This window comes from Rhipicephalus microplus, chromosome X, assembly GCF_043290135.1.
Source record: "Rhipicephalus microplus isolate Deutch F79 chromosome X, USDA_Rmic, whole genome shotgun sequence".
NCBI lineage: Eukaryota > Metazoa > Arthropoda > Arachnida > Ixodida > Ixodidae > Rhipicephalus > Rhipicephalus microplus.
Genome location: NC_134710.1, coordinates 448,085,747 through 448,104,406, shown reverse-complemented (window position 1 = coordinate 448,104,406; position 18,660 = coordinate 448,085,747). Strand labels below are relative to the sequence as shown.

Genomic DNA, 18,660 nt, shown 5'->3' with positions numbered 1-18,660 from the left:
ACAAACAGACAGGCCAAAATTTTGCATCGAAGGTCCCCAAGAAAGACTATCGTCTTTAAAAAAGTAACCGCCATATCCACAAAGTGATTCATGTTAGAGAAGTGTGCTTCTCTAGAGAAGAGAAGTTGCTCGGGCAACTCGCGAATCCTCCGTACACATATGGTATCATCGTATGCTCCCGTGGCTTGTGGGTTGTACATGCAGCCGAGCGGTGACCTAGTGTGCTCTCAGCGTGACCTCCCGGCGAGGACAAAGGAATGGACGTCCTGCGAGAGGTGTGCGCTGCCATGAGCGACGATACACCATCTAGTGAGTATTCTTATAATCACCGGAAAACCAACGGCTTGGAAGGGGGCGCGCGTTCGCTTGTGGCTGGAACAAACATCACTGGAGCCCTCCTTTTTTCTCTCTTTTTTCACATTCCTTCTTTTCATCACTACCCATTCCCCATGGGGCGTTGTTGAGGTTAGCTCTTCAGAGAGATACAGCTAATTGATACACCATATGATTATGAGTGATGCCGTATCATGGAGGGCTCCGGAAATTGTGGGGTTCTTGAAGGTGCATCCAAAAAGATAAAGTTACCACGAAACGTTTTTCTCTTCACTTCGAGGAGGCGACCGCGCGGGCCATCGAAAGCTGACGCCTTGTGGGGACGGCTGGTTATTTAAAGAGCATTATTGGAATCACCAGTGAGGCGACTTTAAGCGCGACCACAGAAGCATAAGGTAACATTGGTGTACACGTTGCCGACATTGGACAAGCCGCGAGCAGAATAAGAAAGCTCCTAAAACTTGCAGGATACTCGATCTTCGCATAATATTTGTAGATATTTCTGTTATTATTATTATTATGTAGATTTATAAAGTACCTATTATTGATTTAGGAAACAAAAATGAGCAAGTGAGTAAGTATTCATTTAAAAAAAAACGCCAGGTCTGCGCGGAAGGCGCAGCATAGTCACAGCGAAAGCAATGATTGATGTTTCATATGTGGGGTTTAACGTCCCAAAACCACCTTATTATTATGAGAGACGCCGTAGTTGAGGGCTCCGGAAATTTCGACCACCTGGGGTTCTTTAACGTACACCCAAATCTGAGCACACGGGCCTACAATGTTTCCGCCTTCATCGGAAAATGCAGCCGCCACAGCAAGCATTTGATCCCGCCACCTGCGGGTCAGCACTCGAGTACCTTAGCCACTAGAGTACTGCGGCGGCGCACAGCAAAAGCAAGAAAAGCAGCCTTTCAGAGCCTTTTCTAAACACTCCTCGGACAACTACTGCAAGTACACTTACTTGATGCTGACTACGGCATTAATAATAAAATATTTAAGGTAATAGGCCGGCGTATACGCTATGCTAATTTTCGTCATTCTTCTGAGACGCGTGGTATCCGCTAAACTATTGCGAGAAAATTTTTGCCATTAAGTGGCTGACGACGATGAGTAATTATGCCTGAAGTGGCTATGCACCACTTTTATTAGGTGATCAAAAGCAAGCTTTTGTAATGGGTTGGAGCATTGGACGACCCACTCGTTATTCTATTCGCATTGTACGACGACTGGCGACGACTGGTTGTTCTGTCGCTGTTTTAAAGGCTTTATAAGTTGTATTACTGCGATTGCTTTCCCGACATCAAGCCTGCCTAAAGCAACTTTGCCAAGAAGTCCTAAGCACCGGCATCGTTCAATGGTAGAATACTGGGCTGGTACCCAGCGGACCCGGTTTAGGACCCCACTGTGTCACTGGGGCTAGGTTTTTTTTCTAATTTCGAGCGATGTGGTTGTTAAAATCAGTAGACATAGGGTGCAGGAGAGAAAGAGACAGACGAGGGATTGGGCGTGGCACTCTAGGGGGTTCTTGGATAAAATGAGACCGCTAATACTATTCGGAAGGGAAGCTTTACGATTGTGCCTTCAACTGCCGAAGTTTGTTGCTATCAATGTGCTATACATGGAAGCGCATCTACCTTCATTGTTAAATAGATTCAAAATACTCACTATCCAAAAATTTTTAAAACTAAACACTTTGCCCCAGAGAGAATCGTTTTATGCTTTTATTAAAGAGCCAAACTTATTTTTTGAAACTCGGTGGTCGCGATTCCACTACCTACAGATCATTTTCTTCAAGCGCTGCCAGAACCACTGAACGTCAAAATAAAACATAATTTCTCAACAAGCAACTTTAATTTAGATCATCAGAGAGGACTTGAGAATATTTAACCCTCTAATGCGAAGCAAATGCCATTTCAATATTTAAATGATCGGCTTCAGGATTACTTGGCACCAGTGAACAAGAACAACATAATCGCGACTTATGCATCCGTATCAAATGAAAAGGCTGGGGCAGGTATGTTCTAACGTTCCCTTGACTGGTCCTTTTCGGTTAGACTTTCAGATTACACACCAATATTCATAGCAGAATTATTTGCTATTGTATTGACACTACGGAAACATCCTTTTAGCGAATCAGAAGCAGTCGTAATTACAAATTTTTTTTCAGTATGTGCTGCTCTGTCTTCGAGAGCCAACTTAACACTTATGCATATTATGTTTCGACAACTCATACAACCAAACTTGCAAAAACTTCAGCTGTTATGGGCACCAGGCCATCGTGGCATATATCTCAATGAGATGGCGGATGCACTAGCCACAGTATTTCTTAGTGGTCACTTATCCCGATTTTGCCTAATACGGCTTACGCGACAGCAATAAGGTTTCGAACCTCTGTTTGCATGAATTCAACTCCTTCTCATTGAACAAATTTCGAGATTTCGCGCAACTAAGATGCTACTGGAATAGACAGTGGTGCGCAACATGGCAATTGGAAGTTACTTATACCAAATTGCGTTGTGGAATTTCACAACTAAATTATTATTTACATAAAGGTGGTCTAAAGTTGTCACCTTTATATCATGTTTGCAAAGAAATGGAAAAGATAGATAATTTATTGTTATTCTTTCACCGATATTCTTTTCAGCGGAAAATATACCTGGTAGCTCCACCTGAAAAATTAGGATTAGAGTTAAATGTGGCAGTAATTTAATCGTTTGGCAGAATTGAACTTGGTTATAGCCACAGAGACATATGCTCTGCGGTATTTAACTACGTAATTGAAAAAAGTAATTGCCATGTTAAAGCGTCTTTTTATATATATATATCATTCTTTTCAGATTCACCATTACCTCTGTCTCCAATCACATCTGATAGCCTGGATCGATCCCTGCTCACTCAGATATACTCCTTTTTTCGTTGTTGGCTTTTCTTCCTTTATATATATATATATATATATATATATATATATATATATATATATATATATATATATATATATATATATATACATATTCTAAAAGAACTTGTTGTTAGGCTAGTTGGTAGAGCATTTCGAAAAGTGAATTCAAGCGCGAAAATTGACACGATCACTCACACACGGACACACCCATGCATCAAACACACAGCGCTCACTTCCAACTGATTTATTCATAGCTTGAAGGCTTGAATATATACAGGACACATTGTGCGCACACACACCATAGAAGGCCAACAGCATACATTATCAAACGTACAGTTAATAAATGTCATAGCCTCAGAGCGATAAAGTGAAGTTCGCTTGGTAACAACGAAATTGAAGGGGCGCTTACACAGTGATCTTTATTTTTTTCAATGAAAAAGGCCTCTAACACTTCACGTGCAGTTTTACTTGCGCTTCTGCCGAGAATCTTCGTCTCAGAAAATCGTGCGTCACAACCACACGAGATGACATGCGCAACCAGGTGCGCTTACTTGTCATTTCTTTTTGTTAATTTTTGGGCGCTGTGTGTGTTTGATGCATGGGTGTGTGCATGTGTTAGTGATCGTGTCAAGTTTTCGCGCTGAAATTACCTTTTCGATATATATATATATATATATATATATATATATATATATATATATATATATATATATATCTATATATATATATATATATATATATATATATATATATATATATATATATATATATATATATATATATACATATATATATATATATATATATATATATATATATATATATATATATATATATATATATATATATATATATATGTAATTTTTCATTTTAAAATACTTTGTGTTTGTAAAACCACAAGCCTTTTACTTAAAGATCCTGCCGCCCGGTTCTTGGCTGATCCTGATCCCCCTTTGTGGGTGTGCGCCAGAATAACAAGAATCATCATCATCATTATCTACGCCGCAATAAATAGATGTCGAGACGCTCTGCTCTTCACCTACAAGCGTACTAGTCCTTTGAACACGGTTTTTCATGAAAGAAGTCTTCGGATTTTAAACTGCTGCTGAAACCCGCCCCGGTTTCAAGGAGGGCCATGGAACGCCTGTGAAACACGAGAGCAGCTAGACGGTGACACAGTACCAAGATCATCAATGCCATTGATGAGCTTTTAGCGTCCGATGAATTCGACGTGGCGGGGCTTCGGTGTATTCTTCAGCACCTGGAGAAAAGCACCAATGAGCTCACCAAGGCTATTGAAGCACTGCACGCCCACATGACAGATGACGAGGTACGCAGACATGTACTCGGTGTTAGAGTACGAGGACCGAACTCCAGGGAGCATTGACCTCCTTGAACATCACATTCAGGAGCTGACCGGCCCAACATCAGGGGCAGCCAGGTGCAATGGTGAGTTGCCAGCCGACTCTTCATTGTCGCGTCATGCAGCCCCGTCAAATATTTCTGCCGGAACAGGAGCAAGGCTTCCTAAGCTATACCTAATGAGATTCAGCGGGTACCCCACGAAATGGCTACCATTTTGCGACCTCTTTCGACACTCCGTACACGATAACTCGCATCTCAATAACGTCGATCGGTTTTACTACCTCCGATCTCTTCTCGACGGCCCTGCAGCAAAGGCTGTTGTAGGCATACTCCCAACCAACAACAGTTATGAGGACGCCGTTTCTATACTGAACGAGCAGTTCGGAGACGTGCGCATCATTGAGCAGAGGCCTCTCGAAAATCTTCGCACTCTACATCCCGTCACGACGTCGGTGAATGCTAGTGCCCTGAGAAGCCTTTCCGACTTCGTTCAAATCAACATAAGAGGGCTCAAAGGCCTCGGTGTCTCGTAATCCTGCTACTCTGCCATGTTTTGCGAGGTGCTAATAAAAGCTATTTCACAGGACATAATGGTGGAATATCACCGACAGCGGCAACTTGAAGCTAAAATGCGAACCCACCGGGCTTGGAAGAACTTCGACAGTTGCTCAAGTACCTACGCATCGAGGTCGAGTGCAGAGAACTCACCAGCTACCAGCGACGAGTTACTTCTGCCGGGGATCTGCAGAATTCCGGCAGCCGTCAGAATCAGCCGACAGCATCAGCTGCAGTCCTTTATAACAGTGCCGTTACGAAGAAGGAGGCTTGCCTTTTCTGTCAGAAGTCGCGCTCAACGCTGGACTGTGATGTATTGCTTTCTGACTAAAAAAAAAGCGTAATCTGTCGACGACTGGCTGCTGCTTCAGATGTACCACAAAACGACATCGAGCAAGAGACTGTCAACGGAAGGTGAGCTGCTCACATTGTCATGGAAGACACGCTTCTTCGATGTGATCCAGATAGGCTAGTAAAGCTGTTCAAATAAAGACGCCACCACCACACGTTACGAGCGGTACCTCCATGTACGCTGTGTCAGATAGCAATAGAAGCCTTGATAAAATACTATTGCAAACATTCAAAGGATGCATAACTGGCGCAAAGAGTTCCTGCTATATAAGAGGCATTCTGGGTAACGGTATTCAGCGCTCTTTTATCAAATATGACATTTACAGAAAATTGAACAGAAAGGTGCTGGGAGAAATCGACATTACCGTCGGCGTGTTTGGAACCAAACATGGTGGTCGAAGTATGTGTGTCGAAGACTAGTGCAAGTAGCTTTGCGAAGCCAGTACGATGATGTTCAGCATGTCATTGAAGCCATTGAAATAGGACACATCTGTGAAGCCACTGTTGGGGTGTCCTAAAGTCAGGAATTCATCAAAGGGTTTCATAATTGTGGTCAACGAGTGGCTGATACACTTTGCTTTTCCCACATAGCTCAACAAGACATCAGCCTATTGATTGGCTCAGACCAATTGTGAAAAGTCCTTGGAAGAGACTTCAGTTGGCATGACGACCAAAAATGTCTCCTTTGCATTGAAACAGCACTGGGTTAACATTTCAAGAACCATTAAGCGATGAAACCATTTATCCACGCATAAATGCAAACGTTTGTGTATTTCGGACGAATTGCTGTATGAACGATAAACATATGCAGGAACTTGCGCGGCACTAATCTGAAAAAGTTTTGGCAGATAGAAAGCTTAGAGACCACTAATGCAGATGTACCATCCTCTCACGATGAAACTGTTTTTAATGCTTTCAATTGAACCATGGAGTTGCACCATCAAAGATGCAAAGTGTACACGCCTTTGAAGGTTCTACCACCAGACCTGCGCAATTATTGTACGGAAGTGTTCAAACGGCTATACTCTTGGAGGGAAAACGCCACGGGCATATTTTTCCGAGGCACGTTAATGAAGTCGCTTGCAGACAGAGAGAATTGGTGGAAAAGACCAGTTTGGTTGGCAAAAGACGAAGAATGGTTCAAACACTTGACCCCCAATTCGAGTCATGTTGAAGACGATGCAAAAGAAAATGCGGAAGTAGGCACCGCTACCCGAGAACAACGCTTCGGCCTTGAATTGGCAGTCCTCCAGGTTGGGCGAGATCTACCCAAGGCATCGCAGTTCGGGATTTGCACCCATTTCTTGCGGCAGAGTATAGATTGCTGAGAACTCAAACAAGGCTTCGGAATGTCGAGTACCACGAGGGCATCAAACACCCGATTCTGCTTCCCGGTAACCACATCGCCACTAAACTCATTGTCACCGCCTTACACCAGATGCTTGTGCACGCAAGAGTCGAAACAACCATCGCAGAACTTCGAGAGCGCTTCTGGGTGGTGAAATCATACATCGTGCTATTCACTTGCGTGGTAGTACGCGCTGTTCATTCAGAGCCTGCTTCACGCTAAACAGCAAACAGTTTCTTGGAAGCCTTTCGACGTTTCACTGCACGTCATGGATTCCCTTCAGTGATTTACTCTGACAATGCTTTGTGCTTTAAACGTGCACGTTTAAGCATGATTCTCGTGAACTTGGTGCTGTATATGACACTATTAGGGAAGTGAGGTCGGCGATTATCTGTCTGCTCGTAGCGTCACGTGGAAAGTCTCAGCTGACCACGCTCCTTGGTGGAGTGGATTTTGGGAGCGAATGGTAAGGCCAGTGAAAGACAACTTGAGAAAAGCTCTAGGAAGGTCTCTTCTAGATTATGGTCAAAGGAGCACGGTCATAGCAGAGATTGAAGCAATCATAAAAAGCAGACCACTGATGTACTTGTATTCTACACCACAGGAACAAGAAGTCGGGACACCTGCCCATTTATTACATGGCAAGTGACTGACGGCGCTCCCCGACTTTCAAACTGGAGACGTGGTGCTCTGCTCTCATACGGAGCTTCTTAAAACTTAGATACAGCGACAAAAGCTACAGGAAGAGTTCTGAAATCGCTGGTATAAGGAATATTTATTACTCCTTAGAAGCGCTTATAATAGGCCAGTGGTGGACATTATTAGTATTGCGGAAGGCAATATAGTGATAGTGCGCGACGATGTGCTGCCCAAGTTGTGTTAAAAACTCACACGCGTTCTGAAGAACATTACGGAACACGACGGCGTTGCTCGTGTATGCCACCTAAAGCTAGCAGGCGGCAAAATTGTAACGTGGCCTATTCAACATTTGTGTTTCTTAGAAATGCGCCCGGAGCAATTCGTGGGTTGGAAGTGTTAAAAACAGTGAACATAGGGTACAGGAGAGGCAGAGAAAGACAAGCGATGGCGCGTGGCACGTGAGGGGTTCTTGGATCTACGTCGCAATAAACGGACGTCAAGATGCTCTGCTCTTAATCTCCAGACGTATTAGTCCTTTAAACCCGATTTTTCACTGAAGAAGTCACCGGATTTTACAGTGGTTATGGACACTGGTAGTGGCGGACAACTACGGCGCTGCGCGTGACCCGAGTTGGGATACAATAACAGCTTTCGCTGTAAAAAACGCCAGGCCTGCACGGTAGGCGTAGCACAGCCACAGCGAAAGCTAGAAAAGCGGCCTTTCAGAGCCTTTTCAAAACACTCATAGAGTAACTACTGAAATCACACTTGCTTGGTACCCACTAGGGCATTAATAATAAACTGTTAGGTCGTAAGCCGGCATTCTCTATGCTATTTTTTTGTCATTCTTTGAGAAGCGTGGTATCCGCTAAACACTTGCAAGGAGTTTTGTGCCAAATGTCCTTGCAGTGGCTGACGACGATCAGGAATTAAGGCTGTAAGGGGTGTGCACCACAGTTAAAAGGGAAACAAGAACAAGCTTTTGCAATGGGTCGGAGCATTGGATGGCCCACTCGTTATGCTAATCGCATTGTGCTATGACTGGTTGTTCTTTCACTGTTTTAAAACGCTTTATAAGTCGTAATAAAGCGATTGCTTTACCGACATCAAGCCTGCCTAAGGCAAGTTTGACAACAAGTCACAAGCACTCATTCGGTTTGGCATAGTTTGCTATCGTACAGACACTGTGATGTAAGAGTTCTATCCATTAATGAGTGTTTCGTTGAAGCTGTTATAAAAGTGCGAGATGTGTATAAGACTACGGACTGTGTTGAAGATGTAATATCTTTGTTTGATGCGTTATCAAACATAAAACGCGTGTGATGGTGATTGTCAGATTCGCTTGACCTGTAGTCAAAAAGGCAATAAAAAACTGGTATAGCTCAGCGGTAGAATACTGGGCTGGCACCCAGCGGACCTGGGATCGAGCTCCATTGTGCCATTCGTGCTAGGTCATGCCTGCCTAAGGCAAGTTTGACAACAATATTAGGCTGGCACCTAGCGAACCGGGGTTCAAGCTTCATTGTGTCATTGGGCAAGGTCTTTTTTTTTCTAATTTCGCACAATGTGGTTACAGACACCGGTGGCGGTGGCGGTGGCATCAGCGGACAACATGCAACTGTGCGTGACCCGAAAAGCGATCTCATAACAGCTTTCGCTGTGGAAAGACAACTAATACTGTGCGTAATAATAACTAATTTTCTATCACAACCACTACCACATGAGCCACCATAGCCTTTATTAATTTTTGTTACGATATTGTGTGACAAAACTATTTTTTGACTGCTTCAATTGACGTTTGCTCAATTTCACTTCCGAGTTATGCAAGAAGTACATATTCGACAGTGTTGTGAGCTAAATTATGCATCAACACCCTTTATATACAAGCGTCTTGTGATATTTCTTAAATCAGCCTGACAACTGTATTGAGCAGAAACGGGAGTTAACTGCAATATATCCCCTTAACTAACAATTTGCAGATAGCAGAATACTCTTCCGCAATAATCCCGTCAAATTTAATGGATTCAGCGCTTAAACAGGGAAGGTATTATTCCAGGCTAAAATTATATTCTGGAGTCAGAGAATGATGAATATGCTGGCGACTGCAAAATATTTTACAATTGGAAAGGAGCCCCTGAAGCCTAGAAATTCATATGTGCGCGTTATTTATCATCTACCTTGGTTAAGCCACCTACATAAATTGTCATTAGGACAGCCTACCTACGAAAAGTAATTAAACTAATGAATAAGAGTGGGCGAGAGTACATTCGGGATTTGTTTCCGAAGACTGACAATCTGCCACTGTTCTTGAATCGAAATGTATAGAATCACCACAAAATGCCAGTTTTAACATTCGTGCCTGAAACATGACGGAAAAGAAAGAAAACTGAATGAAGCAGAAAACCACACATCTTGCAATTTATTGGGGCATGGTATAAACTTGACATCGAGGGATCGGAAGACGGCAGAATGATTCATAAAACAAACGAGGGCAGCTGTCAAGGACATTTCTTTTAAAATAAAGTGCACCAAGTAGCTCTTTGGACGGCCACGTAATGAGGACATTCAACCAGTAAGCAGTTAAAGCAACAGAATAGTTAGTGTATTTGCTCATTGGTGGCAACTCCAAGGCGACGGCTTTTCTACATAGAAACGCACTCTACTTCATTATCATGACGCCACAACGTGCCATTAGTAATGTCACAGCTTTTCTACTCTTCATGAAAATGATTTGGGCGTGCGAGAAACGCTCCAACACCAATCAATATGAATACTTTAGCCTGACTGACTGGCTGGCATGCTATCCCCGGTGTCAAGTGTATCCGAGGTGCGATGTGCTGTGTATGACACACACAGTGATCGCATGAAGAAAAGACCAAAGCAACTGGAGCTTGAACCAACAGCCAGCACTGTTTTTCTTTTCAGAGAGGCTCAATGGAAGTTAAAAACAGAAAAAAACAGTGACGAAAACCAATCTGATGGGATAAGCGGAGTAACTTTGAACTCAGCACTGTATTAGTTAAAAACAGCAAAATATTACAACATATGATTGTATAAGGGATGTTAATCGTACTGCTTGTGAGTGTATTGAAGTACTTGTCATATACGCGTGAAGAACGAAAACTGAACAAAAGTACAACTTGCTTACTACATGCACCAATTATGCCACCTCTGAATAACGCGGCCAACGCTCAGCCGATTGCGCTGGTAATCCGCATAGTTATTTCATAGAGAATCTATGCGCACGCAAGCCCGGGAGGTGGTTCATGCTGACAGCAAGATGTCTTTTCGTCCACTTTATTTTCTTCACATACCTAAAAGAGTACAATTATTGTTTCTGATACACCTCTTGGCTCCACTTTCTGCCTATTTTCATTAGGGTTGTCTCAAACGAATGAATGAGCCCTCAAAATTGTTTCTTCTTTTCCTCTGTCAAAATTGATAGAAGGTATCGTTTGAATATTAAATAAATATAGGTCAAGTCCGTCCAGATCTTTTAGAGGCCGATGATTGCGATACGGAAGAAGAGCAAATCGAAAGCTTTATAATAGCGTACGCAGAAATTATCGTTCGTTGCGGTGGCCCGCTATTTCCATCAAATAACGAGGGTCCGCTTGAGGTTAGCGTATGCCATGGATGTGAAGAGGTGACAGAATCCAGCGGGATGCTTTGCGTAGGCTATTCGGAAACTCCCTGATGAATGAGGAACTACATCGACATGAATGTCTTATCTTCCAAAACCTCAAGTGAATGTGGACACTGGTTACCTACGTTTTAAGCATGAAACGAGCAGTTGCCAAATAACTGGGCAACGACTTTCATTTCTAACATCGCGGCTCGCCAGTCATACCTTCATCGCCATTAGTGATGAATGGTGGACGCTTTCTTTTTCGTTTGCTTTTGTCTTTTGTTTTGTTTCTGTTTCATTCTCGCGGTCACTTATCTTTCGACTTCATGCGACATTCAAAAAGAAAAAAAAATCCACGTGGCACGTGATAGAACTAAGCGCTGCTGTCCGTGAAAGCTGTATGTGCAGCCGTATTGAGTCCGTACATTTTCAGTGAATCCTGGGTAGCTCCATCGCCCTTCCTTGTGGCTGATATTTAAATATGCGTGAAGTTGTGCCTATGCATTATATATTCTTGCAACAATACTCAGGAACCGTTCTTATGCATTGGGAGACCAATATATAATCCACATTATTCTTAAATTTCAACTACGCAAATTTTTGGTTTGCGAATTATTAGGACAGCGCTTCCACAAAAAGGACAAAGTAGCGTCCTCTCCACTTTTTTTAGGCCACTTCATTCGTAAACCTTGTTCGAATCCCGGCTGTGGCGGCTGCATTTCCGATGGAGGCGGAAATGTTGTAGGCCTGTGTGCTCAGATTTGGGTGCACGTTAAAGAACCCTAGGTGGTCGAAATTTCCGGAGCCCTCCACTACGGCGTATCTCATAATCACATGACATTTTTGGGACGTTAAACCCTACATACAAACTAATCAATCAATCAATCGTAAACCTTGAACTAAACAATTTTCACTGAATGCCACAAACAAGTTCAGAGCGTCATCATGTCATTTGCGCTTTCTTAACAAAAACATTGTCCAAAGAGACAGCTTATCATTATGGCATAACCGTTTTGCATGTGCATGTTACAAATATGTTGAGATCCGTCCCATTGTTAAGTCACAGTAAAATGAAACAACCTCTCTTGACATCGCCTTGCGACGTGTAATACTGAGCGTGTACTTTTAGATAGATTCGCAAGAGGTAAATGAGACATTTATTAAAAAAAAATCAAGACTCGGTTCTCCCGACATAGAAGTGCATTTTCTTTACCGCATTCATGAATGGAACTGAAATTCCACCAGCTGTTATAGTGCATGTGATAACTAAGCATAGATGTACGAGTTCAAATAGTACTTCAAGGTCTTGACACTGGCATACCATAAATTTTACAGCACGTACTTATTTGGCTCTCCACTTGCTTTAGCGTGCACTGCGGGAAATAAAACTTGTTCAGCCATGTTGGTCTTTTTGTCGTATTTATTACGGAGTCATGATCTCACAGTTTTCTTTCCTCTTTCGGAGAAAGTGGCTTTTGAAGTTCTGTTTAACTTAATGAAGGTACGCACAGTTACCTAAGCTTTTACCTTTGTAACTGTGGCATTCAAATAACACGGTATTTGAATTTTTTCGACGTCAAGTAGTAAAAAAACTGTATATGAAGACGATGTTACATTCACTGTTGGTGCATTGTACGCAGCCAACGCAAACATCAATTTACACTTGATGCTGCTACCGTAAATAGCAGAGAAACTGGTCTCAGGGAAAGTCTTTTTTGAACTTTACAAATATTGGCATTCCTCACTTACCGTGTGCCAGTAGTAAAAGTAAGGAGCAGATGGCACCGATGTGCTTCATGTCGCTATAGTTGCCGAGAGTGCTGTGTGAGAAGTCTTCGGCAACCGTCTCCTTCTCCAAAACCGGATAGCTGGAATGCAGTTCGGCTTGAGCCGACGCCGCAATGCGATGCGCGCTCAATTGCGCCTACGCCGCTTCGAAAACGACCGTTTTTCATCACAGGCATGTCATGGATGTCCGAAAAGTAAAAAATGAGTCACCAGGCGGCGCGTACATGAGAAAAGAAGGTTTATCAAGTAATATTTGCTTCTAAAAGGGAATCTAAAATCTAGATGGGAGCAGACAGATAAAAACAACGTAGTGGGATAATCAGGGTTTTAACAGTGGAAGTGCCTCAGACTGGCTGGCCGACGTTTCGATAGGAGAACCTATCTTTTTCAAAGGCGCCGTGTCATCCTTGGTGTGTTAGTTTCAAAGGGGTTGGTGGTGGCGTGGGTCCCTTTTGGTAATCGCCGTCTGAAAAGGATAAACACTATAAAGCAGAGGAGTGCAGTTCTCGCTTTATTTCAAGTTAGGTGGTAGTGATTCAAAATGTTCTCTGATGGTGGCAAAAAAAAGAACACGCTAAGTAGGAGCCATGTGCTACAAAGCGGTGGCCACTACAGACACGAAAGAAGGAAAGAGCTTGAAACTTCGAAGTGGGCAGACGGTTGCCGCGCCCGGCCACCGCAAAGGGTTGCCGACGATAGTGGCGTACACCTGTTCCCGGACACCTATGAATGGGACGCATAACAAGAAAGCAGTTACAAAAAGGAAGGAGAAGCAGCTGGCGTACTATGAAATGCCAAGATGTCGAAGGTGGGGGACCCTGTGGTCTAAAGAGCACCTGTTGATTGGGAAAGGTCATTGGTAAAAATATGCTTTCATTATTCCCGTAGGTGGTCCGCTCAGCGCAATTGCCTCAAGAAGTTAGCGGTATGTTGGCTGAGAAAAAAAATGGCAGCATTTGCACGGGGTCAATGATGGAGAGTGGGGCGAAGCATCCGTCCGTCCATTCATTCTTGCTTCCGTCCGTTCATGCGTGCGTCTGTGTGACCGTCCGTGCATCCATCCGCCCGTCCCTGCGTGCGTCTGTTCGTGCGTCCGTCCCTGCGTTCGTTCATGCATCCGCGCCTGCGTCCGTCCATGCGTCCATCCGTCCATCCGTCCACGCAGCCATTCGTGCGTCCGTCCATGCATCTGCCTGTGTGTCCATTCGTCCATCTAGTTGACACTCTAAGTACCACGATCTCGTATCTTTCCATCATATATGCCTCCGTCTGCGTGACCGTCCGTGCGTGTGTCTGTCGTGCGTCCACACGCCCATCCGTGCGTCCGCCCCTGCGTTCGTCCATGCATCCGCCCCTGCGTCCGTCCATGCGTCCATCCGCCCATGCAGCCATCCGTCAGCATCCATGCATCTGCCTGTTCATGTATCCATGCATCTCATCCACCAGCCATCCATGCATCTGTCTGTGTGTCCGTTCATCCATCTATTCAACACTCCCAGTACCACCATCTCGTATTTTTTCATCATATATTCCGCATATAGAAGCACCGCCATCCAGTGGATATTCCAAGGACTAAACGAGAGGTGGCCTACGCACAATTTCTTTCGGCTTGCCCTTCTTGTCTACTTCCCAACTGTAACCACCTCGAGTTCATGGTATATACTACACTGTAAACAGAAATTAGCCGATATGGGAGTTTTACCAGCATAAGACGTATGAAAACTTCCATGCCCCAGTTATTTACTCCGTAGTAGTGGAGTGATGCCGGCACAAGTCGTCATAAAACGCCCCTTGCTTAATGACCAAGTTTACGTACGACATCACCTTGTTAAACTCCCTACGGAGTTTCAGGTCATGAAGCTAGAAACTCCCCATGGGAGTTTTAAAAGTACTTTTGGCCTAAATGGGCTTATCACGTGGTTATAACTCCCTACAAGAGTTTAAAAAAGAACAACATCATGGTCGCGACGTGCGTGCGGGTCTGTACGTCAGTGTGTGCGAGCGTATATGGGCATCTATTTAGCAAGCCGGTGTGAAGCTCCAGAGCCTGGTGTGGGTCACCATGGGAGCGTTTGTCGACAGACAAGAAAATTATCAGTGGAGCGAGTATTTTCAACGGCCGGCTGGTGTTTAGTGTGAACGCATCAAGGTATTTCGCACCGTTGATCCGCGCTGGATATTGGCCCGATTCCTCACCGAAACACCGCGAATACTTCGCTTCAAAGTGTCGAGTTACATTAATGGCGAATAATGATATCAGTGGTAACAAAAGTAAGCTGTTGCGACTGCGAAATCTTGTCTCTGGAATTTTACCGTCTAAAACATTGAAGCGATACGAAGTAGGCTTCGCTAGACCCCGGCATCCATTTGGCTGGTGGCCGGTGTGCGCCGGCGACGCGGGCTTCGGAAGTGTCAACATGGGTTCGCTCACCGGCGGCTATGTGCGAGTGCGGGTGTCCGTTTAATAATGATCGTGTGAAGCTTCAGTGGCTTTCGTGAGGCACCGTATGATAATTTGCCGACAGACAACAAATTATCAATGCACATCAATCAATTGCAACAGCCGATTAGTGGTTAGTGTGAACGTGACAAGATCTTTCACACCGCTCAACCGCACTGGACACCGGCCCCATTCCTCAAGCCAGAAGCCGAATGTCGCACATCGAACATACGAGCATCTCACAGACTAACATCTAGACCATCACGTTGTTGTGGCCATTGCGGTGTTCTGTTCCGTCGTGCGATACGTAATGCAGCGCATTATATGCAGCACACCCACGGCGATTCCAGTAAACGAAAACGAGCCCCTGCATGCAAGATCGGCATACAAGCAGCTTCGGAGGAAATATCCATGTTGATCGCAGCTTCGTTTTAAATGAACGGTGTTACTTGATTGATTGATATGTGGGGTTTAACGTCCCAAAAGCACTATATGATTATGAGAGACGCCGTGGTGGAGGGCTCCGGAAATTTCGACCACCTGGGGTTCTTTAACGTGCACCCAAATCTGAGCACACGGGCCTACAACATTTCTGCCTCCATCAGAAATGCAGCCGCTGCAGCCGGGATTTGAACCCGCGACCTGCGGGTCAGCAGCCGAGTACCTTAGCCACTAGACCACCGCGGCGGGGACGGTGTTACTTGGTATATCAATGCTAGCCGTGAGCTTTCCGCAGTGATGTATTGGTGGGCCGTCCAAATTTTGACTGCCGGTTCTCGCAGCCGCTGATATCGCTGTGAGCCCCTAAGCCTAGAAAGTTGCCAGGAGACCGAAGGCGCATAGCTGTTTTTGTCGGGTCGTGACGAAGCGCCTATATTTATGAACAGAATTAATGTTGCCACAGTTTTTTCCCGTGTGAATGAAAGTGCTATTCGCTTTATTTTTATTGTTAGCGGCGAAGGACAAACAACCGCATGTGTGTAAACCATGGCTTCCAACGTGACACACTTTAGCGCTGTACGTGCCGAATCACGCATTTTTAGTTCTGTCTACGTAAGTTGCCTCAGTGACAGGCAAGCAGTTTAGAAACGTCAGACTCTCGGAACTCACTACATTTCAAGTTCAAGGTGGGCTTTATGTGCAGGACCAATAGAAAAAGAAAAAAAAAAACAGACAGGCGCTGTCTTGTTAGTACAAGCTTATGCATGATATAATTACCAGCACAAAGATACCTAAGCAGTACTTACACCCAGTCATGTAACTACAGAAAGGGCTGAGAAATATTGTAATATATAATTTCAATAAACTAATATTAACATTACTGGCTTAGCATAACACTATAAATGAAGGCTCAGATTTTAGAACATCACCTTCATACATGCGCAGTGTGAGTCAATATGATCCACCATGACTTATGAAATAGACACACTGACGAAAGCTGAAACGCGTTTCAATATATGCTCTTCAGGGAGAATTTATGATGGATTTTTTAATTGTGTGAAATTTATGAATTTTGATTCTAAGGCATTTGACATTCCATTAAAGAAAAGAGAAAGTGGCAGTCTATTGATCTGTGAAATTTCAGCAGCTAAGCTGAGTTGGAGTGCAATTAAATATCTACTCTGAAATTAGTCTTTGTCTGTTTTTGCTCAAAGGTTATCAACTCTCGGGCTCAAAGTATATGGGCGAAGAGCTTCCAAAGCATACGGGCGACTGCGTCGGCTTTGCCCAGTCTAAGTAAACAAATTGTAATTTTGGCATGGCCTCTTAAATGGTGCACATCCAACAGCTCGTCAAGTATAGTGGGTGTTCAGCAATGTGCTTGTTTGCAGCAATGCGCAGCACACTGCAGTTAAATAAGCACTAGATGTCTCCTAGGAAGTCGTGTACGCGTCTGCATATCACATTTCAAGTGAGTTGAAGTAAAAGCAGTTTGTGTCTGCAATAGCACACAACACTGCCAAAGAGAATATCAGCTGCTTTGCAATATCTAACTCAAGGATGTTTGAGATTTTGCAAATCTATCATTATTTATTCATCCCTATATGCTTCCACCACTAGGACATGGCATATTAAAATGGCCTCAATATATGTATTGGTTCTACCACCAACAAAAGCTTTTGCAGGACCTTTTTCGAGTAATTGAAGAATTTAGAAATCTGTTCAAAATAACATACCTGCAAGATCAGTGGCATAGCCAGAAATTCTATCTTGGAGAAGGGTGTTGGTCAGTCACACTTTATGTATGTTCATGGGTGTATATATACATATACTAAAATGAGAAATTTGTTGAGGTCAGAATGCCTCCCCCCACCTACTCCTTAGGATTTAAGACTTACTCACAGTGAGTCTTGTTTTTCATCTTATTAATTTAGTAAAAACACTTAACTTTCTTTCAAATTTTTAATACTTTTATATATACAGCAAATTTCTAGAGAAATTAGGGGCACATACACGTGTTGTACATACGATGTGTTGTAGTGAACATATAATAACTCTCATTCCCATGGCAGACGTGGCATGGATGTACAAAAGAAAAGGACTATACCTGTACAAATTATGACAGATGTGACAGCACCCACGAGTTCAGTATTACACATTTTATTTTTCTCCTTAAAATTCATACAAAGAGATTGAAACTAAAGTTATAGCAAGGAAAAGTTCTTAGACATGATGGTATGGGTTGAATTTGAAGTGTATTGCCGTAGTTAGAAGGGCTTGCCAACCTCAGTCATGGCAAACCCCAGTTCTCTTAAACTGTAGTCTGTACCTTGCATGTATTAGAAAGAAGGGTACCCAAGAAATATAGGAACAGTATTAATTGTACATGGCAGGAAACTTACTAGCATGTCTGTCTGTGCCAACATAAAAAATGCGAACACACAGTAAAGTGGCCCCACTTTTCTGGCACATCCAACATGCTAATACAGTAAAAAATAATTTTCACAAATTCTTCACTGTTGAAACACAGATTATGCAAAGTATTTTGCGGTTAACTGCGTATGTAGCATCTTTTGGGAGTAGCACTGTTAGTGCAAGGCAAGGAGCTGATGAGATGATTATTACATTGACAACAATCTTATGATGTCAATGGCATGGGTTATGTTATTGCAGTCAAACTGTTATAAAGGTGCTGTTTGCTGGGTTCTTCAGAGATATTGAACAGGCGTAAGAGAGAAACAGATTGTGATGACATCTGCAACTAAGTGACAATGGGCCACATCGTCGGTGAAATGACAAAGGCAATAATTTTCCAACAAAGAAATCTCCGGACATAATCAAACTGAATCTATGGTGCAACACTTTTATGT

The 18,660-nt window shown here is 43.4% G+C and overlaps 1 protein-coding gene across 2 annotated transcripts in view; it reads right to left on the bottom strand.

Moving 5' to 3' along the window:
• The window catches only part of LOC119160876 (protein obstructor-E), a 63,366-nt gene extending 46,576 nt beyond the window's left edge, over positions 1-16,790 (bottom strand). The window contains exon 1 of one of the 2 annotated variants that reach the window (XM_075880592.1): positions 16,720-16,790. In XM_075880592.1, coding sequence (XP_075736707.1) covers positions 16,720-16,729 — 10 coding nt within the window. In that variant the 5' untranslated portion in view covers positions 16,730-16,790. Of the gene's footprint in view, positions 1-12,870; positions 12,995-16,719 lie in introns of those variants that run through there. The other variant, XM_037413145.2, reaches the window with a different exon arrangement.
• Between the last annotated feature and the right edge of the window lie 1,870 nt (positions 16,791-18,660).